Source organism: Vulpes lagopus, chromosome 1, assembly GCF_018345385.1.
Source record: "Vulpes lagopus strain Blue_001 chromosome 1, ASM1834538v1, whole genome shotgun sequence".
NCBI lineage: Eukaryota > Metazoa > Chordata > Mammalia > Carnivora > Canidae > Vulpes > Vulpes lagopus.
The window spans coordinates 90,044,243-90,067,343 of NC_054824.1; the positions used below are offsets into that span (position 1 = coordinate 90,044,243).

Here is a 23,101-nt window from a genome sequence, read left to right on the forward strand (position 1 = left end):
ATAAGGAAGCTGAGGTATATAGATGTGCAGGGATGGATATGTTAGGTGAGGCCGGACACCCACCAGAGGATGTTCTTCAGGAAGGCACTCTCTCTCTCTCTCTCACTCTCTCTCTCTCTCACTCTCTCTCTCAATAAAACAAATAAATAAACCTTTTAAAAAAGAGAGAATGGATTAGCTGAGTGATAATATGACCAATTAGAGATTTCAGTAACTAGTTAGGCTTTTTTTTTTAAGGTTTTTTTTTTTTTTTTTTTTTTTTTTGGATTTTATTTATTTATTCATGAGAGACAAGGAGAGAGAGAGGCAGAGACACAGGCAGAGGGAGAAGCAGGCTCCATGCAGGGAGCCTGATGTGGGACTTGATCCTGGAACTCCAGGATCATGCCCTGAGCCGAAGGCAGGCACTAAACCACTGAACCACTCAGGGATCCCAAGGATTTTTCTTTTTATTTTTTTATTTTTTTATTTTTTTAATTTTTATTTATCTATGATAGGAACACAGTGAGAGAGAGAGGCAGAGACACAGGCAGAGGGAGAAGCAGGCTCCATGCACCGGGAGCCCGACGTGGGATTCGATCCCGGATCTCCAGGATCGCGCCCTGGGCCAAAGGCAGGCGCCAAACCGCTGCGCCACCCAGGGAACCCGGATTTTTCTTTTTAAAAGATTTCATTTATTTATTTGAGAGAGAGACAGAGAGAGAGAGAGAGAGAGCGTGAGCGCATGAGCGGAGGGGAGGGGCAAAGGTAGAGAAGCAGGCTCTCCATTGAGCAGGGAGCCCCAAGTCAGGCTTGATCCTGGGACTTTGGGATCATGACCTGAGCCAAAGGTAGATGCTAAACCAACTGAGCCATACAGGTACTCCTTATAGAGGCTTTAGACAAGAAAAATGACAATGGCAGTAATTACAGGAGAGACAAAATCAAGCAAGAAGTGTAGATGTTTGAATTGATAAGACTTCAATGATTTGGAGTTTAAGGAGAGTTGTCATGTTTCTGCCTTTAAATCACTGGGTGGATGATAAAATATCTCAGAAGAGAAGGAAGAAATACAGTTGACTCCTGAATGACACAAGGATTGGGGGCGCTGCCCCCTGCATAATAAAAAAGCCACATATATATATTGACTTTCCCAAAACTTAACTCTAATAGCCTATTTTGACTGGAAGCCTTACTAATAACATAAACAGCCAATTAACTCATATTTTAAAAAAATATTTTATTATTTATTCATGAGAGAGGCAGAGATATAGACAGAGGGAAAGGCAGGCTCCTTGCAGGGAGCCTGATGTGGGACTCAATCCCGGAACCAGGATCAAGTCCTGAGACAAAGGCAGACATTCAACTGCTGAGCCACCCAGGCGTCCTTTAAATCATATTTTGTATGTTATATGTATTATATACTATATTCTTACTGAAAAGGGAGCTAGAGAAAAGAAAATGATATTAAAAATAATCATAAGGAAGAGGGGGTAGCTGGGTGGCTTAGTTGGTTGAGCTCTGATTCTTTTTTTTTTTTTTTTTTAAGATTTTTTATTTATTTACTCAAAACAGAGAGAGAGCATGAATGGGGGGAGGGGGAGAGGGACAAGCAGATTCCCCACTGAGCAGACAGCCTGACACAGGGCTTGATCCCAGGATCCAGAGATCATGACCCAAGCCAAAGGCAGATGCTTAACCAACTGAGCCACCCAGGCACTATGAGCATCTGAGTCTTTTTTTTTTTTTTAATTTTTTTTTTATTATTATTTATTTATGATAGTCATACAGAGAGAGAGAGAGAGAGGCAGAGACACAGGCAGAGGGAGAAGCAGGCTCCATGCACCGGGAGCCTGACGTGGGATTCGATCCTGGGTCTCCAGGATCGCGCCCTGGGCCAAAGGCAGGCGCCAAACCACTGCGCCACCCAGGGATCCCAGCATCTGAGTCTTGATCTCACCTCAGGTGTTGATCTCAGGGTTGTGAGTTTAGGCCCCATATTGGATTCCAAGCTGGGTATGGAGCCTACTTGAAAGAAAAAAAGAAAGAAAGAAAGAAAGAAAGAAAGAAAGAAAGAAAGAAAGAAAGAAAGAAAGAAAGAGAAAAAGAAAGAAAGAATAAGGAAGAAAAAAATATATTTACAGTACTGTATTATATAAACAAAGACCTGTGTATAAATGGACCAATGCAGTTCAAACCCATGATGTTCAAGGGCCTACAAAAGAGGTTGAAAGTTGCTGGGGAAAACAATGAGTTTATTTTTTTAAACATGTTTGAAGTGCAGAATAGGATATGCCAAAACTTGGGTCAGTAACAGGCAAAAAGATTGATCTAGAAATATATATGTAGGAGTTGTGAGCACGTAGGTGGTAGTTGAAATTAGAGAAATGGACAAGGCTGCTCCAGGAAAGCACAAGGCATGGTCAAGAACAGAGAAATGAACTCTATGGGACACCAATGTTTTAGGAGGTTTTTGTTTGTTTGCTTAGAATTATATATTTTTTGTATCTTTATTTGTCCTATTTTCATTCACATATTTTATCCATTTTTCTACTGGCCATTCTTTTTTTTTTTTTTAAGATTTTATTTATTTATTCATGAGAGAGAGAGAGAGAGAGAGAGAGAGAGGCGGAGACACAGGCAGAGGGAGAAGCAGGCTCCATGCAGGGAGCCTGATGTGGGACTGGATCCTGGGACCCTGGGGTCATGCCCTGAGCCAAAGGCAGATGCTCAACTGCTGAGCCACCCAGGCATCACATCTTAGGAGTTAAATTGTGAAAAGAAAGGGAAAAACCATTAGATAAATGGAAAGAACTTGAGTAAGAAGAAAGTTGAATTGTGAAAGGGGCCATTAATAGTAGTTAAAAAGAATGATTTTGTCAAAGGAGATGGGGATACACACAAGGGTGCTTCATGTAACTGGGCATGTTTAAAACACTTGTGTGCTGGGAAGGAAGAACCTGTAAAGAAGGAAAGGTAGCAAACTCTGGAAGGAATAAGTAATCCATGAGGACAAAGGAGTGGGAGCCTGGGTTTACTTAAGTCCCCATCCTTTCTCATCCACTGACCTTGGAGAGTTGGGCAATTGCTTAGTTCCTACACTTGCCCGTAGGCTATACCTAAATTCGCAACTATTACTAGAGAACCTAACAGCCAATTCACTTCCCTGTCCAGGCATTGAAAATTGCCCTCCTCACCTGACTTCCCCAGAACTGTTAAGTTCTGTTCAAATACATCTTCTGAATTATATAGTACAGTATGGGACAGGTAACAGGTCTGGATTCTGAATTTAGATTCTCTTTTTTAAGATTTTTATTTATTTATGTGTTTATGTATTTATGTATTTATTTATTTGAGAGAGAGAGCACAAGCAGGGGGAGCATCAGGCAGACGGAGAGGGAGGCAGAGGGAGGGAAGGAGAGAGAGAGAGAGAGAGAGAGAGAGAGAGAGAGAGAAACAGGCCCTCCACTGAGCAGGGACCCTGATGCAAGTCTTGATTTGGGGCTCATTGTGGGGCTTGATCTGAGGACCCTGAAATCACGACCTGAGCTGAAGACAGACGCTTAACAGACTGAGCCACCCAGGTGCCCCTAAATTTAGATTCTCCTAATACTGACTGTTATCATGATTTCAAAAAGATGTTAAAAAAAAAAAGGCAAAAATGTCCATTTATTCTCAGTTAGAAGGTGAGGATTGTAACTATTGTTCTAAAGTAGAAATGTGTTCAATAATCCTTTTAATTGGGAATTTTTTGAAATGAAGGATGTAGCTAAATAAGGATCATCTTTCAGTGCAATTTTCGTTTTCTTCCTCAGAATACTGAAGAACTCAGTAGCTGTCCCTTCCACCTGGTAATGTTATAGAACCATACTTTCCAAACTGTTTCTTAGAAATTTAGGGTTCTGTGGGATGCTTATGGGTTTTTATTTCCCCGATCAGAGATCTCTAACTTTTTTTTTTTGAAATATGATTTTTTTTTAAAGATTTTATTGTTTCAGTTGACAGAGAGCATGAGTAGGGGAGTGGCAGGCAGAGGGAGAGGGAGAAGCAGGTTCCCCACTGAGCAGGGAGCCCTATATAGATAGGGTCCATCCCAGGACCCTGAGATCATGACCTGAGCCAAAGGCAAATGCTTCACTGACTGAACCACCCACACGCCTCTGAAATATGATGATCTAATTGGCTTTAAGAGAGTTACTTCACTTCTACTTTATATTGGTGATTCATAAACATTTACCCTTGTAGAGTTGTTCCTCTGATTTTTTTTATTATTATTTTTTTAATTTTTTATTTATTTATGATAGTCACAGAGAGAGAGAGAGAGAGAGAGAGAGAGAGAGAGGCAGAGACACAGGCAGAGGGAGAAGCAGGCTCCATGCAGGGAGCCCGACGTGGGATTCCATCCCGGGTCTCCAGGATCGCGCCCTGGGCTAAAGGCAGGCACTAAACTGCTGCGCCACCCAGGGATCCCTGTTCCTCTGATTAAAAAAAAAAAAAGATTTTGAAAAGCACTTACCTAAATAAGAAATATGCTTTTATAACTATTGAAATTACAACATAGTAAATAAAATATATTTGAAATAGGTAATACATTTTTACATCAGAGCAGATGTATATGACAGAGTCTGTCATTGGGGTGTTAGAACATAAGTGTTCATAAACAGTTTTTTCCTTTTTTAAAAAATCTCTATCCTACAGCCTAAGTTGTTTTTTTATAGATTAGCATTCTTTCAATGGCTGCTTTTGAGTATATACTGAGCCCCAACTTGAGTTGGTACAATATGAAAGTCATTGGTTGCACCTAATTAAGATCTTTCTTTGAACCAGGCACTGTGCTGAGCAATAAGAGAAAAAAGATGAGTTTGAGAACTTCAGAGTATCATAGTCTATCTAGTGGGACAGTCACATCAGTCTGTGATCAGTGTTTACACCATCTCCGTTAGGGACAGCACAAAGAGGGACTTCTCTCAAAAGCAAATCACATGGGATGGGGAAGATCGAAACTAATGTAATCTGTATAGCTCACATTGATTGAGCCTCTATTCTGAGCCAGACACACTGCAAAGCTCTGTATAGACCAAGGGTAACCCACATATATCCGGCCATTGCTCTCTGGAGCCTAACTGGGGAGATGAAATTAAGCAAGTAAAATCCCAACTCTATACAGAACAACACATTCCAATTATTCTATGAATGAAAAGAGTAAGAAAATAACAGGAGCAAAATTTTAAGGGTGACTCCCAAGAAATTGGCATTTAAGCTTAAAGAACCTGGTAGAGGTGCTAATGATCCCTACAATGCCAGAAGCATTACAATATGAAAGTGTATCAAATTCAATGTTGTACAGTTTAAAGTTACTCAATGTTATATGTCAAATTCACTTCAATGAGAAAAAAAAAAAAAGCTTAAAGAATGAGGAGTCAGATGAGTGGAGAGGGATGAAAAAGTGTTAAAAAAAAAAAAAAAAAAAAAGCTATCCTTGAATTTGACCAAAAGAATTCACAACAAATGCAGAGGATGGAAGAATAGGCTAAAAGGAGCAACAAATGAAATTAACAAAACCCAGATAAGGGGACTACAGGAAATACCCACAATTCTCTAAACAATAGCAAGAACACTAACAAAAAATTATAAGAAAAATAAAAGATGAAAAGAAAAGATTGGTATTTCCTTCAATTTACGCAAGAGAGGAATGCCTGGGTGGCTCAGTGGTCGGGCAGCTGCCTTCGGCTCAGGTTGTGATCCCCAGGTCCGGGATCGAGTCCCACATCGGGCTCCCTGCATGGAGCCTGCTTCTCCTTCTGCCTGTGTCTCTGCCTCTCTCTCTCTGTGTCTCTTATGAATAAATAAATACATCTTAAAAAATAATAATAACCCGGAGAGACTAGGTGATGGTTTAAATGAAATCAGATTGGCTGGAAGTCAACAGCTGTTGAAACTGCATAATGGATATATAAGGTTTCATGATATTGTCTGCTTTTGCACATGTTTGAACTCTCCCATAATATAACATTTTTAAAGAGGAGGGAGCAAATCCAAGAAAGTAAATAAAATAATTGTATTGTAATAAATACTAAGAGAAAAAAAATAATGGTAATAAAAAGCTGTTTCCACTGGACGTGGCCTAAGACACTGGTATCTGGTTCGGGCTACTGGCTCAGCTGCCTTCTAAAGCAGCCAGAGAAAGCCCATCAGGTGGGGTCACACCCAAATGGGTGTAGACAGTACTTTCTGGCTGAATCTCCACGGGCTGATTTAGTTTCCATTCTGGAAGGGAGGAGCCAGGATTCCAGTCATTATCTGCCGAATCCAAATGCATTTGGTCACACCCTGATCTAGTCAAGGTTTCTAGACTTTAGGTGCAAAAGAATCACCCTAAGGGCTTGTTGAATTGAGTCTTGCCCTCAAGGGTCCACTTCTGGAGGTCTGGGGTAATGTCTTACAATTTATTTTTCCAATCAGTTCTTCAGTAGGCTGAATTCGCGTGCTCACAGACCACATGTTGTATAGAGTGTCCACTAAATTAAACTGATGTGGGCTCTCTGGGTCCTGAGACTGACGGACCCAGACCATTTTCCTAGGGAAAGAGAAAGCCCACAGTGAGACCAATGGATGCTGGTGCTGCTATGCTCTCTGTGAATATTTTCCTTTAGTAGCCCTGGCTCCTTGGAGTGACCGATGAAAACAACTGCGACTTCTCTAGTCTCATCTTTCCAGCAGTTCCCAAGTGCTTGCAGTTCTTTGGAATCCATTAGTCCACCTTTTGCCTTAGTGTTTTTTGGCTTTTGCTGCTTCTATCCTAAACAGCCAAACTCCTTTAGCCAGCCTGCTAGTAAGGCATATTTAATATTCGTGTTTAGAACCAAAGTCAGGAATTTAAATCTAATCTTCCAGTGAATGACACACCCACAGGCATAAACCGGTTATGAAATACCTCTGATTCTTTTTTTATTCCCTCCATAGTAACATCATTCAATCTTATCACTGATATTGTCCTAGAAATATTTTTTAAATGTTTGTTTTATTCAATTGCAAAACTTGTTAGCAAGAATTCGACACTTCCAGTTTTCTCCCAAGTCTCACCTTAAAGTAATAAAGACAAATCTTTTATTATTTTTTAAGATTTTATTTATTCATGAGAGACACAGAGAAGCAGACATAGGCAGAAGGGGAAGCAGACTCCCTAGAGGGAGCCAGATGTGGGAGTCGATCCCAGGACCCCAGGATCACAACCTGAGCCAAAGGCAGATGCTTAACCACGGAGCCACCCAGGTGCCCCTATTATTATTATTTTAAAGTAAACTCTACCTCCAACATGGGCTAACAACTCACAGACTAAGAGATGAAGAGTCACATGCTCTATCCACAGAGCCAGGCGCCCCTAAAAAAAATCTTTATTTTAAAGTGTATTAAAATGCATTAGGAGTGACATTAATTACTCAATAACTCAACTGTCATATAATGGACAAGATAGTGTAAAAGTGATGAAATCATCACACTGTCAGATAGTGTGGGAGGGGAAAAAGAGGAGGAAGGAAGGAAAGCAGCTCTTCTGGGAAACGGGAAGTAGACAGAGACATTTGCTTATAAAAGGAGAAATTAGACTGGAAGCCCTCAGGTGAAGAGGATTGGAGGGCCCAAGTCCTGACCTTGCTGGCTCTGCCTTCCGCTGAGCGTCCTGGAAATGGAGAACTCGACTTACGACAATGAGCAGGTAAGTTTAGTTCAGACAGAATGAATCTTCCCACAGATTTCCTTTTCAGAGCCCTTCTACGAACTCTCTAATGTTTTCTTCTCACCACCCAAAATTTGGGATTTACACCCAAATCTTCGCTTCTGGGTGTAAAGAAATCTCCCATCTTGGAGTCTCCCCTCTTTGCCAGTGGATTATTTTCTTGCACAGAATGTGTCTGGGTTGAGAGTGGAAAGGGCCAAGATTGCCCTTCCTGGGGCCAAGATTGCCCTTCCTGGGGCCAAGATTGCCCTTCCTAGGGTGAAAGTAAGAGATCCTTTCTGTAGAAAGACGTGTTGGTAGCTGGACAAGCGAAAAACATCAAGTGAAGAGCAGTGATAAAGAGAGAGTGAGAAAGGGTAGTGGGGAGGTGAGAAAGTGCAGTGACCAATTTGGTTTCTGTCCTCCGGGAGTGTGTCCTACTCCCAAATAAAGTTATATGATGATGGGCGAGTTACAGCGCAGCTTCGTGCCCCTGCGTATCTCTAGAGTGGGGCAATATTCCCCCGATGACTTGGGGTGAATGTTGTGGGAGTGCTCTGAGAGTGTTACACGGGGGTGCCTGGTGGGCTCAGTCTCTGGAGCCTGTGACCCCTCCATCTTAGGGTTCTAAGTTCGAGCCCCCCGGGGGCGTGGAGGTGACTTAAAAATCGAATTAAAAAAAAAAAAGAAGAAAGAAAGAAAAAGTGTTTTACATATGCAGGATGAGAGTGAGCAGTTGGAAGCCACTGAAGAGACTGCATGTGGGAAGGGTGTGGCCCCATCTAACCCACTTGGTTCTTCTGAGAAGAAAGTATTGCACTAGGGCTGGAATGGACTCTATTCACCACATTTGGGTGGAAACTTAAGCATAAAATACTCTATGACATCGTTCCTTTAATTTTTGAGACTCAGTGACCTAATTTGTAAAAATAGGAACACTGACGCTACTATAAATGTGCCATGAAGATTAAATGAGAAAATACAGAAAGCACCTAGCCCCCTGCGTGTGTACTATACAAAAACTCGTAAATATGTTAGTTCCTTCCTACTTATCATTAAATTAGATCATTAAGAGAGCTTTGATTGCCCACTCTGTGCTGCGCACTGCGTGTGTTGCTGTGATTGCAACAGAGTAAAATATGTATTTGCTCCCTTCAGGTCATGGAGCTGAAATAAAGCCAGTCTGGCGGGAGCTCAGAAAGCTCAGGGGTCGTGACAGGAATGACAGGCAAAGGGCGGACTCCAGAAATTTGTAGCTCATGCAAGGGAGTTTTGTCTTTAACCTGAATAGCAATGATAAGCCATTGAAGTGTTCCTTTTAAGCCGGAGAGCAATCTGCAGAAAGAATGGTGTCAGAATGGAGTTTGGAATGATAGGAAATTATTGCATCTACCAGTGAGAGTGGATAATGGCTGGAATTGGGAATCGTCGGGAATCATGAAAGATGGGAAGGCAGGAACACATTCCATATAGATTGAGCAGACAAAATGCAAGTAACTTGCTTGAGCTGAGGGAGAGGAAGGCCTCGAGGAAGATGGTTTCCCCAAATTTAGGGCGTATCCTTTTTTTTTTTTTTTTTAAGATTTTATTTATTTATTCAGGAGAGACAGAGAGAGAGGGAGGCAGAGACACGGACAGAGGGAGAAGCAGGCTCCATACATGGAGCCTGATGTGGGACTCGATCCTGGGTCTCCAGGATCACGCCCTGGGCTGAAGGCAGGCACCAACCCGCTGAGCCACCGGGGCTGCCCAGGGCGTATCCTATATACCCACCTATAAATATATTTTTGTCTATTTCCTCATTGTTTCTCTTATCATCTAAAAATAAATTTTAAAAAATCTTTAAAAATAATCTCTATATCCAACATGGGCCTCGAATTCAGCCCCGATATCAAAAGTCACACACTTCATGGACTGAGCCAGCCAGGCACCCCTCTTTTCTTATCAAATAAATGGTCTGCTAATCAATATCAAATTCAAAGAATCGTGAGTCTTCTCTCCAGCAACCTATTGGTTTCTGAGTTTATTAATCGTGCTTTGAAGGTAAGCAGTTTAGTTTCATGGCATCAAATGAGAATCCACGATTGACCCTTACCTTTCCAGAATTTCTCTGAGGAGGCATTAGAGGAAGAAAGTGTGATTCTCACATTGGTTCCAGTTAATGAAGAACTTAATGAAGAACAAATGGAACCAAGTGTTTCTTCAACTTCAGAAGTCAGTCTGAAGATGCCTGGGTCAAGCGATAAAGGTATGAGGGCAGAGATTGCTCAGTTTACTGCTCCCTCAGTGCCGGTAAGCCCAGGAAAATGATTTTTCTTTCGTATCCTTGACTGTACAACATCTATCTTAAATCTTACCTTGATTACCTGTGGTAAGAAAGTCCTCTAACTACTACACTTCTCATTTGTAGTTACCATGCCTTGCCTTTTAAGACACAAAATATAGGCATGTGGAGTGCCTTGGACAGAGCGGGGTTCTTATAGTCAGCTAGATATGAATTCAAATTCCCAATTCATGAAGCTTAATCTTGTTTTCGTTTTGGTTGAAACATACTTTACATATCTCTTGTAAAGATGAAGTGGTATTTTCCAGCTTTGAGATATAATCAGCATATAACTTTGTGTAATCTTAACGTGTACGATGTGATGGTTGATTTACATTTATATTGCAAAATAGTTGCCAAAAAAAGGTTAAGTAGAATATCCATCCTCACACAGTTCCCTACCCCTCACCCTACTCCACCGTAAGAACATTTAAATATTTGTTCTCAGTGACTTTATTTATTGAGAGAGAGAGAAAGAGAGAGCATGCGTGCCTGAGTGAGCACATGGTAGGGAGTGGGAGGTGGGCAGAAGGAGAGGGAGAGAGAATCTTAAGCATGCTCCATGCTCAATGCAGAGCCTACTGCGGGACTCAATCTCAGGGCCCTGAGATCATGAGCCGAAATCAAGAGTTGGACACTTAACCCATTGAACCACCCAGTTGCCCCTGCTCTCAGCAACTTTAAAACACACAGCATAATATTGTTAAGAATAATCACTATGCTGTACATTAGATCCCAAAACTTTTTCATCATATAGCTGAAAATCTGTACCCTTTGATCCACATCTTCTCAAATTAGTATTTTGCTTGGTAAGCAATTACTCATCAAATATCTAGGAGATCTTAATGTCATGACCTTTTGAATCTGTTCTTAGTGCTTCACATAAAGGCATCAAATAAGTATTTTCGGAATGATTTTATTTTTGGGCCAAGAGGGGGAAATGGTTTCCCCAAACTCAAGGCATATCCCATACACCCACCTGTGAATCTACTTTTGTCAATCCAGGACTTCATTGCAATGTACAGTGACAGGTTACACCTAAGCAGAGTCAGGTGAGATGGGGGTGCTGCTGAGGAAAATGAGGTAGGCTGGTGGAATGCAGGACCATGGGTAGTTGGGTGGTTTCTTTGATTTCTCTAGGGACAACTAGGATTTTTGTCCAAAATCTAGACATTTTGGATTAGCAATACAATATATTGTTCTATCCAAGTGTATGTGGGTGGCTGCAAAAGTCAAGTTGCTATATGTAGTTTAAAAAACATAGGATTGGGATCCCTGGGTGGCGCAGTGGTTTGGCGCCTGCCTTTGGCCCAGGGCGCGATCCTGGAGACCTGGGATCGAGTCCCACGTCGGGCTCCTGGTGCATGGAGCCTGCTTCTCCCTCTGCCTGTGTCTCTGCCTCTCTCTCTCTCTCTCCGTGTGTGTGACTATCATAAATAAATAAAAATTAAAAAAAAAAATAAAAAATAAAAAACATAGGATTCAGGGCAGCCCCGGTGGCTCAGCGGTTTAGCGCCCCCTTCAGCCCAGGGCCTGATCCTAGAGACCCAGGATCGAGTCCCACGTCCGGCTCCTTGCATGGGGCCTGTTTCTCCCTCTGGCTGTGTCTCTGCCTCTCTCTCTGTGTCTCTCATGAATAAATAAATAAAATCTTAAAAAAAAAAAAAAAACATAGGATTTAGAATTTCAAAATGTAGGTTTGATTTCCAGGTCTGCCATTTTAATGGAGATGTGATCTTGGGTGAGTCCTTTAATTACAGAATCTATTACTTTATTTCTGATAGAGGAAAGGTATTTGGGGTGTATGTGTGTATGCAAATTGGGTTGTAAGGAATTAGAAAGAACTCTGTCAAACTGTAATCTTAAAAATATTAAGTTATTACTACTTGCATTTCCTTCTTTTTGCAGTTTGTCATCCTCATATAAGTGAACGATTCAAGTTTTGTCCAAAACATAGTTGTTGTTGTAGTACACCAGCCCCTCCTTTGCCAGCCAGTTTGCCTCCTGTTAATAAAGTACGTTGGGACATTTTGCGGAACTGGTGCCAACAACTGAATTTGAGTACCCATGGCCGGGTGAGTACCCTGGTGGGAAACTGAAGCACGAAGCACAGAGCAAGTATGGGAAGCTTTGTCAATTTGTAATTTTCTTTCCCCCCTCTTAATTTCCTTAGAAAATAGAGGTTTATCTGAGGCTCCAGAAACATGCTTACTCTGAAACAAACCAGGAGTGTGACAATGTAAAGGTGAGTGCTTATTGTGAATTGTTCCTTCTATCTCATCATCCCTATATATGTTGTATCTCTAAGGCAATATTTCTCAATCAGGGCTATTGATATTTTGGATAAAGAAGATGCTGTATATACAATACAAAGGAATATTACTCTGCCATAAAAAAAAATGAAATATTGCCATTTAAAATGATATGGATGGACCCGGAGAGTATTAGTCAAGTAAGTCAGATGGAAAGACAAATACCATATGATTTCCCTTATATGTAGAATTTTAAAAAAACAACCAAACAGAACAGAAACAGACTCATAGAAAAAGGGAACAAAAAAAAAAAAAAAAAGAAAAAGGGAACAATCTGGAAGTACCCTGAGGAGGAGAGGTGTGGGGGGATGGACAAAATAAAGGATAGGAACTAAAAGGCACTAACTTCCAGTTATGAAGCAAGTAAGACATGGGATGCAATGTCCAGCATAGGGAATATAGTCAGTAATATTATAACAACTTTGTATGGTGACAGATGGTGGGTAGACTTAATGGTGATCACTTGGTAATGTATGTAAATGTCGAATCATTATGTTGTACAACTGAAACTAATATAATATGGTATGCAAACTACACTTCAATTGGAAAATAAAAAGCCTATTGATATTTTGGGCCAAATAATTTATTTTGGTGAGGGGACTGTCTGGTGCACTTTAGGCCTAAACATCCCTGGCCTCTACACACTAAACATCATTGGCAACCCCCTCTGCTTTTCCCACTCAACTACTCTCAGTTTTAACAATCAAAAATTCCTCCTGGTTGCTCTAAGGGAACTAACAATCTTAGATCTTACCTACACTTACACGCATGGGTCAATGTGACACAAAACACAAGAGTCTTTAGGGCAGTAGCACTTTGCTGAATACTCACCATGAATCCCATTTATAGACTATTCCTGAAACACCACCAGAGGCTACATCGGAGTCATGTTCGGCAAAATGCAAGATGGTGGCCAAGATTTGGAAAAGTTGTAAGAGTGAGAGAGGCAGGGGAATTAATACAGTCAAAGTGGTAACTTCGGCACAAGAAGGCATGTTGGCAGCATGGTCAAGAATTGCTGCAAGAGCCAGTCAATCCAAGTCTGTGAATTCACGTTCCATTCCTGCTTCTGTTGAGACCTTTCTGCTGCAAGCCTCTGGTAAGATCAACCTTAAAAGAGTGAGCATTGGGGTAGCTGGCTGGCTCAGGTAGTAGAGCATGCAAACTCTTGATCTAATGGCTCATGAGTTCGAGCCCCCATTGGGTGTGGAACCTATGTTAAAAAAAAAAAATGAGTGCTATTACAGAGAGAAGGTTAAATTTTAGTAGTCCCCTACTGAAAGGGAGTAAAAGGGAAAGAGTTAGAAATATTGTAGATTGGATATTAGATTTATATAAGAATTATCTTTCCATTGACCAGTAGTCAAGTTTTGCATGGACCAATGTCTAAGCTAGGTGATTAAGTTGTAATCCTTTTTCACCATAAACAGAAGTTCTGGGTGGGAAGAAAGCATAATCTGATAATGTATCCTGACTGACAAAATGACGGTTGCAACTCTTCTGCTTCATAGAATAATTCTGAGACTTACAAAATACAATTTGACACATTAAAAGTGGGCAGTAATCACTGAAATGTTTGGGGCCCCTGCCCTCTTAAAGGATCTTGAGAGTAACTCAGCCCCACTTTTGGCCAGCTCCTGCTCCTGTGGGTCACAGTTCTCTTCATCTCCAGCAGACCCCAACTCAGGCTGGCACAAAGTCCTCCTCCTTTTTGACTTGAAATCTTTCCCCATCCATCCCATTACCAGAAGTGTCCTGGATTTTTTTTTTTTTTTCATTTTAACTATAGGGCTGTTGTTCATTCACAAGAAATACAGCCAAAAGAATTTCACAGGGAGTTGAAACTGGCCTACTATGGGCTCCCCATGCTGCACTTCCTTTTGTGAGGAGGCAGGCACTGTGCAGCCACAAAGCTGTCTCTGGAGGACTGCTCTCCCAAAAATGACACTTCTTTCCAATTTTCATTAATGTGCCATATGAAGTAGTATCATCTCACATGCTAACTCAGGCTTTCAGTTCCTCTTCATTCAGCAGTAATTAAGCACCTACTGTGATCCAAACACACATAATTTCAACTCTTAACTTACAGTCTGAATGGAGAGATATTTAAGCTCCCAAGGACTGTTCCTCTCAACTTTATTTACTTTTTTATTTTTATTTTTTTAGATTCTATTTATTTGAGAGAGAGCACGAGTAGAGGGGACGAGTAGAGGGGACGGACGAGGAACAGAGAGAGAGGTAGAAGCAGACTCCCCACTGAGCAGGGAGCCCGACACAGGACTCTATCTCAGGACCTGGGGGTATGACCTGAGCCGAAGGCAGTTGTTTAACTGACTGAGCCACCCAGGTGCTCTGTTCCGTAAACTTCTAAACAAAGATCCTCTTGCCTGTTTTGTGTAGTTGGGGCAGTGCAGTGTAATGGTTGGGCAAATGGACTGTGAATCAGAATATCTAGATCGAAGTCTTGGCTCGGGGAAAATTATGATATTTAACAAGATAAGCTACAGTTACCTTGCCTGTAAATAAAAGTAAATAGAAGGTAAATATCAATAATGCTCTTAAGAATAAATGTATTTATGCATATAAACCACTTAGCAAAATCTTCCACACAGAATAACCATTCCAAAAAGTTAATTATTATCCCTTGTGGCATATAATTTGCGAAGTCAGATTCTATCTAGTGTCTTTGGTGTACCTTTTTCATACTTTTCATTCAGTTGATTCATTGATAGAATGTAAGAGCAAAACTTCCTAGGAGGTTGGAGTAGGGTGCTTTTACTTGATTTTTGCTGTTTATATTTGCTTCTCTTTCCCTCAGGTGTCAGGTGGTGTGTGGTCCACGGCAGGCCTCTCCTTGCAGACACACAAGGTTGGGTTCGCCTGCAGTTTCATGCAGGTCAGGCCTGGGTGCCTGACACTCCCAAAAGGATGATCTCTCTCTTCCTGTTACCTGCCTGCACTTTCCCATCTCCAGGCCTAGAAGATAATATGTTATGCCCTGAATGTGCTAAAAGGTAACCCTTAGTATTTTTCTAAGTATGGTACACAGAAAAGGAGATATCTGGATAGGTTTCTGAATAATTTAGTAGGAGAAAGAAAGAGGGCAATATGCTGTTTTCTTAATTTTCCATTAGATCAGGCAAAAATAGGGAGCAGAAAACTTAATGTAGTGGATTAGAACTTGGATAAATGTGGCTGCTTCTTAGAAACCTTAGCGAAGAATCTAAGTTAGGACTTTAACTGCCTCAATTTTAGAGACATGTTTTAAGAAAAAAAAAAAGACTCAAGAATTCACATGTCAGATACTTTACTGAGGACATACAAATTAGTAAGACAAAAATCCATGGAGCACTCTAATGAAAAGGAGTAAGAGATGCTATGCAAATGTATGGGTAGTACCTATATTGGAGTAGCTTGGGGAACCTTCCCAAGGGATTGCATGAACTGGGGAAGAGCCTACCATTTGGAAAGTAATAATTAGGGCAGTCTAGTAGTGGAAACAGCCCATACAAATACATGGAAGTGAAAGAACATGACATATTTAGAAATTGCAAATAGGTCAATATGTTTCAAGCATATACTGATAAATAAATGGAGGAGGGAGGAGCTGACCATCGCAAGTTTGTTCGTTTATTTTCAAGCTTTATATCTTTTTTTTTTTTTTAAGCTTTATATCTTTTAAAAAATATATTTTATTTACTTATACACAGAGAGAGGCAGAGACACAGGCAGAGGGAGAAGCAGGCTCCCTGCAGAGAGCCCGATGTGGGACTCAAACCCAGGACTCCAGGATCAGGCCCTGAGCCAAAGGCAGATGCTCAACTGCTGAGTCACCCAGGCATCCCTCAAGCTTTATATCTATATAAAAGGTCTCATTATCCTGTGGCTATTAATTTCTCAGGTCACTTTTGGGACATGGACTCTTTTGAGAATATAATTGCATACTCACCATTCAGGGAAGTACACACTAGGCATACACATATGCCCTGCTTTGGATTTTTACATAGACCATAGCCGCCTTAATGTTTGAGTACAAAACTAAGCTTTTGACAATGGAATTGGAGGTGATAATGACATGAGTGTGGAAGGAAACTAAGGCTTTTTTTAGGAAGTGGATTGAAATCTTGGAACAGAAACTAAAGAGACTACTATAATAATTATAGAAAGAGGTGCACCTGGGTGGCTCAGTCAGTAAAGCATCTGCCTTCGACTCAGGTCATGATCTCAGGGTCCTGGGATTGAGTCCCATATTAGGCTCCATACTCAGCAGCGAATCTGCTTCTTCCTTCGCCACTGCCCCCCACTTGTGCTCTTTCTCAAATGAATACAATTTTTAAATAAAATAATAATTCTGGAAAGATACAATCTATGAGCTTGGCAAAGAATTTAAAGAGGAATGGAACAAACTTAAGAGATGCAGGAGTATGGGGAACAGTTATCTTTTTATTTATTTATTTATTTATTAATTTTTATTTATTTATGACAGCCACACAGAGAGAGAGAGAGAGGCAGAGACACAGGCAGAGGGAGAAGCAGGCTCCATGCACCGGGAGCCCGACGTGGTATTCGATCCCGGGTCTCCAGGATCGCGCCCTGGGCCAAAGGCAGGCGCTAAACCACTGCGCCACCCAAGGATCCCAACAGTTATCTTTTTAGATGGAAATGTCCACATTTCAGTGCGAGTTCAGTGGCCAAACTTAAGAGATGCAGGAGTACAGGGAACAGTTGTTATCTTGTTAGATGGAAAAGTCCACATTTCAGTGTGAGTTCAGTGACCAAGAATGTGATACATGGGACATGATGGTCATGGGTCTAGCATTCCAGGAGAAGTGTAGGCTAGAGAGAAACAGATTTGGGTCTTTGCCATATAAATAGTGCATAGGAGTATGTAGAGGAAAGAACCCAAAAGAGATGCAGCATACGAATGGCAGGCAATCAATGGAGACCAAAAAGTACAAGTAAGGCTGAGAGAGAAGTGAAAAAAGGAGCTAATGGACAGAGTTTCAGAAGGAGATGGTTGGTGGTGAGATGGCCCTGTAAGACTATGGTTAATGCAGTGCTGTTGGGAATGTGAGTTTAGGACACACAGAAAAAGGTGGCCTTTTTGTGAATATATTGAAAGGGGATATAGACACAAAATAGGGTGATTTCAAGTTGCAGTAGAACATGTGAAGAACTAGGAACAGGACCTGTTAATAATCTCTTCTACCTGGGTGGAGAATGAGACGGTAGTTGAGGCAATAATATTAAGGAAGCTTTTTGCTTCCATTCTTCCTTTTCTCCCTTCCTTGCTTTCTTCTTTTCTTTTGTTTCTTTATGTTTATAAATGGGAAACCCATGATCGAGTCTGAATAGAGACGGGGATATGGGAAGAACCTGCAGGAAGAAAAAGGAAGGTATAAATATAAAGGAAGTGGACCTGGGGCCCCTGGCTGGCTCAGTCAGTAGAGTGTGTTACTCTTGATCTTGGGTTTGCGTGTTTGAGCCACACGTTGGGTGTAGATATTACTTTATATAAATAAATACATTTTAAAGATAAATAAATGAGCTGGATCTACTTGTAGTATATAGACTATGAGCCCTCATCATAGTAAGTGGACAATCATGTTTCTTTCTTTGCCACAATCTCTTTAACCCACCATTCTTGGGTGGTGGGGTAAACTACTAAGGAACCCCAGAAGTGAATTCCTTATTGCAGTTGGTGCAGAATGGTCTTTTTTTTTTTTTTTTAAGATTATTTATGTATTTTAAAGAGAGAGCAGAGCTAGTGAGAACACAAGAGGGGGAGTGGCAGATGGAGAGGGAGAAGCAGGCTCCTCACTGAGCAGGGAGCCTGATGTGGGACTCGGTCCCAGGCCCTGAGGTGATGACCCAAGCCAAAGGCAGACGCCCAACTGACTGAGCCACCCAGGCACCCCTGGAATGGTCTATCTTACTCTAACAATTTTTCAAAATTCTTTTCTAAATTTCTTTATAGAAATAAGAAGATAATGAAAAGATTAATTGCACTGGGGAAGGAAAGGCGACCTCGTTTGAACACATCAACACCATTCCCTTTGAATGGGCCATATCTTGATACAGAATAAATGGTCGAGAGCCCAGAGCCACCCCTGAATTGCATCCCAGTGTTTGCTGCGCTCTGTCCTAGCCAGCCTCAGCATCGCTTGATAGCCTTGAGTATGGATGTGAATGTCTGGATTCTGTACTTGAGGCTTGCCGAGAAGTGACTGCTACTCCTGCTTCAAGTACTTAGTCCTATAGAGTATAACTTAGTTCTGTTTTAATTAATAGATTTTTGAAAGTTTTAGGTTTTCAGAAAAATTGAACAGAGAGTTCAGAGCTCTGAAATAACTGCTCCAACCCCTTCCCCTACTATCAGCAGCCTGCACCAGAGTGGTGCAGTTGTTGAACCTACATCGACTTACCATTATCACCCAAAGCCCATAGTTTACAACAGGGTTCATTTGGGGACTCCTGGGTGGCTCAGCAGTTGAGCATCCTGCCTTTGGCTCAGGGCATGGTCCCAGGGTCCCAGGGTCCCAGGATCGTGTCCCACATTGGGCTCCCTGCATGAAGCCTGCTTCTCCCTCTGCCTATGTCTCTGCCTCTCTCTCTGTGTCTCTCATGAGTAAATAAATTAAATCTTAAAAAAAAAAAAACACAAACAGGGTTCACTTTGGTGTTGAACAGTCTATGGGCTTTGACAAGTATATATATATATTTTTTTTTTAATTTATTTTTTATTGATGTTCAATTTGCCAACATATAGAATAACACCTAGTGCTCATCCCATCAAGTGCTCCCCTCAGTGCCCGTCACCCCTTTGACAAGTATATAATGACACCTATTCCACCATTATAGTGTCCTCAAAATAGCTTCCCTCTCTAAAATTTTCATGTTCTGTCTGTTCAACATTCTTCCCTCCAACTCCTTACCACTCCATAGCTTCGCCTTTTCTAGAGTGTCATACATTTGGACTCAAATGGTAGCCTTTTCAGACTGGCTGATTTCACAGCAATATGCGTTTAAGATTACTCCTTTTCATGGCTTAATATCCCACTTCTTAGTGCTGAATAGTCCATTTGTCTGCATGCACCTTAGTTTGCTTATTCATTCCCATATTAAGTCATCTAGGCTGCTTCCACCTTTTGGCAATTATGAATAAAGTTGCTACAGGGATGCCTGGGTGGCTCAGTGGTTGAGCATCTGCCTTTGGCTCAGGTCATGATCCCAGGGTCCTGGGATCGAGTTCCGCATCAGGTTCCCCATGGGGATCCTGCTTCTCCCTCTGCCCTTTCTCTGTGTGTCTCTCATGAATAAACAAAATCTTTATAAAAAAACAAACAAACTGCTAACATTCGTGTACAGGTTGTTTTGCAGGCATAACATTTTCAACTTATATAAATGCCAATCAGCATGATTCCTGGATCATGGGGTAAAGGTATGTTTAGTTTTATAAGGAACTGCTGAACTGTCTCCCAAAGTGGCTGCACCATTTTCCATTCCCACCAGCAATGATTATTCTCATTGCTCCTTAGCAGCATTTGGTGGTATCAGTGCTTTGGATTTTGGCTATCCTAATGGGTGTGTAGAAGTATCATTTTATTTTGCACGTTCCTAATGACCTGCAATGTGCAGCATCATTTCCCATGCTTTGTCATCTGTATATTTTTGGTGAGATATCTAGGTTTTTTTGCCTGTTTTTTCATCTGCCATTTTCTTACTGTTGGGTTTTTTAAATTTTATTTTTTTATCTACGATAGTCACACACACACACAGAGAGAGAGAGGCAGAGACACAGGCAGAGGGAGAAGCAGGCTCCTTGCACCGGGAGCCCGACGCGGGACTTGATCTCGGGTCTCCAGGATGGCGCCCCGAGCCAAAGGCAGGCGCCAAACCGCTGCGCCACCCAGGGATCCCTTATTGTTAGGTTTTAAGAGTTCTTTTGTATTTGGAGTGATAGTCTTTTATTAAATAAGTCATACTTTTCCTAGTCTGGTTTGTCTTCTCTTTCTCTTGATTAATTTATATATTCAGATTATTGATATAAATGGCTTAAAATCTGTATTTGTTTTCATTGCCCTTTTTTATGTGTTGTATAAGTTTTTAATGATCAAGCTCTTATAAAAAAAAAAGCTCTTATATAGCAAGGCTATATTGCTACTATCACAATCTTTTTAAAAATTGGAGTATAGCTGACAAAATATTCTATCAATTTCAGGTGTACAACATAGTGCTTTGACATTTACATACAAAATGCTCACTAGGATAATAGTTACCATCTGTCACCATATAGTTATTTTAGTATTACCGACTATATTCCCCATGCTGTACTTGTTACTCTGGACTTACTATAACTGAAAGTTCATACTTCTTAATCCCCCTTAATCCTCTTATTTTGTCTATCCCGGAACCCCCTCCCCTCTGACAACCACCATTTTGTTCTCTTTTTATTGTTTGTCTTTTTTAAATTCTCTATATAAGTGAAATTGTTTTTATCCTTCTCTGACTTATTTTACTTAGCATACAATACCTTCTAGGTCCATACATCTTGCAAATGGCACAGTATTTCTTATGGCTGAATAATACTCCTATATATATATAATATTTATAATTTTTAATATAATGAAATAATATGAATTATGTGTTACATACACACACACACACATACTACATCTTTATCCATTCACCTGTTAATGGACCTGGGTTGCTTCTGTATCTTGGCTATCGTCCAATGAACATAGGGGTGCATATGTTTTTTTGAATGACTGTGAATGAAGAAAATGGAAATTTTCTTTGGGAAAGTACCCAGAAGTGGACTTTCTGAATCATATGGTAGTTCTATTTTTAGTCTTTTGTGGACCTTCAAAACCGTTTTCCGTAGCAGCTGCACCAGTTTACATTCCCAGCAACAGTATACACACCTATCAGAATAGGCATAATCCAAAGCACTATACAATCCAATATACCCTCAAGAAAACATGCTGAATTCAAAAGCATACTAAAAGGATCGTATACTGCCAAGTGGGATTTATCCCTGCAATATAAGTGTGGCCCAACTTGATGAAAATCAAAGTAATGTGCCTATTAATAGAATGAAGAAAAACAACACCTCGATGAAAAAGGCCTTTAACAAAATTCAACACCCTTTTATGATGAAAACATTAAAGAAGTAAAGAAGCAAGGAATAGAAGGGAACTTCCTCAACATGATAGGGGGCCATATAGGAAAAGCGTGTAACTAATACACTCCATGGTAAAAGGTTGAGAGTTTTTCTAAACTTAGGAATAAGAAAAGAATGCCCATTTTCACCACTTTGATTCAATATAGTACTAGAATTTCTAAACAGAGAAGTTAGACAAGAGAAAAAGTAAGTATCTTTAAAGTCATCTACATTGGAAAGGCAGAGGTAAAACTATACACAGATGACATATTCCATATAGAAAAATCACCCCTCAAGAAACAATACAGCAAATACTCAGAATATAAAAATCACAATATATCAGTTTGGGTTTTTTTTTTTTTTTTTAAGAATTTAATTTATATAGAGAGCAGGAGCAGAGGGAGAGAGGCAATCCCAAGCAGACTCCATGCTGAGCGCAGAGCTCGGGTTAGGGTTCTCTCCCAGGACCCTGAGATCATAACCTAAGCTGAAATCAAGAGTTGGATGCTCAACTGACTGAGCCATCCAGGTGCTCCAGTATCAGTTTTACTCAAATACTAGCAGTGATGATCTGAAAAGGAAATTAAGACAATGGTTCCATTGACAGTAACATCGAGAATAGTATAAACTAAGGAATAAACTTAAGGAATTGTACAGTGAAGACTACAAAACATTGCTGAAATTACTTTTTCCTCTTAGTTCATTAGTGTGGTAAAATACACTGATCTATTTTAAATATAGAAACAGCCTTGTACTTTTTATACTGCTAGCTTACAATGGTGCATTGTCTTAGTACGTTTTATATATTTGAAAAATGTTGCTGCAAAGAAGAGTTGAAAGAATAGAAACAATTCACTGTTTGTTAATATTTTTGCCACATTGATGAAATTTTTTCTATTTGGTTTTGGCAGATTACCTTGGCAGAAAAAGTAAATAGACAAGTTTTTTGCCCCTCAATACGTCAGCATTCACCTTCTAAAAATAAGGACATTCTTTTACATAATCACAGTACCATTATCAAACCTTAGAAACAGTCATTGCATAACATAATATCTAGTTCATATTCAAATATGCTTAATTGTCCCCAAAATACTTTTTGTCCTTTTCTTTTAAAACTCCAGGATTCAATAGAGTTTCAGACATTCTTTTTGATTGTAGTATCTATTTCCTTTTTAATCAAGAAAGTTCTCTCTTTTTTTTAATATTATTAACTTTTTGGAGAGAAAAGATCATTTTTCTTGTACAATATACCACATTCTGGATTGTTTCCTCATGGTTTTTATTGACTCATTCACTGTTATTTCCTATAAACTCAAAATTAAAGCCAGCGTTTTGATTAGATTCAGATAAAACACTTTTGGCAGGAATACTTCATAAGACTGAGGACTTCATACTGCATTGCACGAGAAGGTACATAATTCAAATTATTTCATTAGGGATCCCTGGGTGGCGCAGCGGTTTTGCGCCTGCCTTTGGCCCAGGGCGCGATCCTGGAGACCCGGGATCGAATCCCACGTCGGGCTCCTGGTGCATGGAGCCTGCTTCTCCCTCTGCCTGTGTCTCTGCCTCTCTCTCTATCTCTCTGTGACTATCATAAATAAATAAAAATT

The 23,101-nt window shown here is 40.5% G+C and overlaps 1 protein-coding gene across 1 annotated transcript; it reads left to right on the top strand.

Annotated features, from left to right (window-relative positions):
- Positions 1-7,663: 7,663 nt before the first annotated feature.
- On the top strand, positions 7,664-18,479 carry DPPA2 (developmental pluripotency associated 2). Its single transcript, XM_041748527.1, has 8 exons — positions 7,664-7,693; positions 7,883-7,978; positions 9,797-9,941; positions 11,925-12,091; positions 12,190-12,255; positions 13,178-13,427; positions 15,147-15,342; positions 18,306-18,479. Exons 1-8 carry the CDS (start codon positions 7,664-7,666, stop codon positions 18,412-18,414), a joined length of 1,059 nt encoding a protein of 352 aa, XP_041604461.1. The 3' UTR covers positions 18,415-18,479.
- Positions 18,480-23,101: the final 4,622 nt, after the last annotated feature.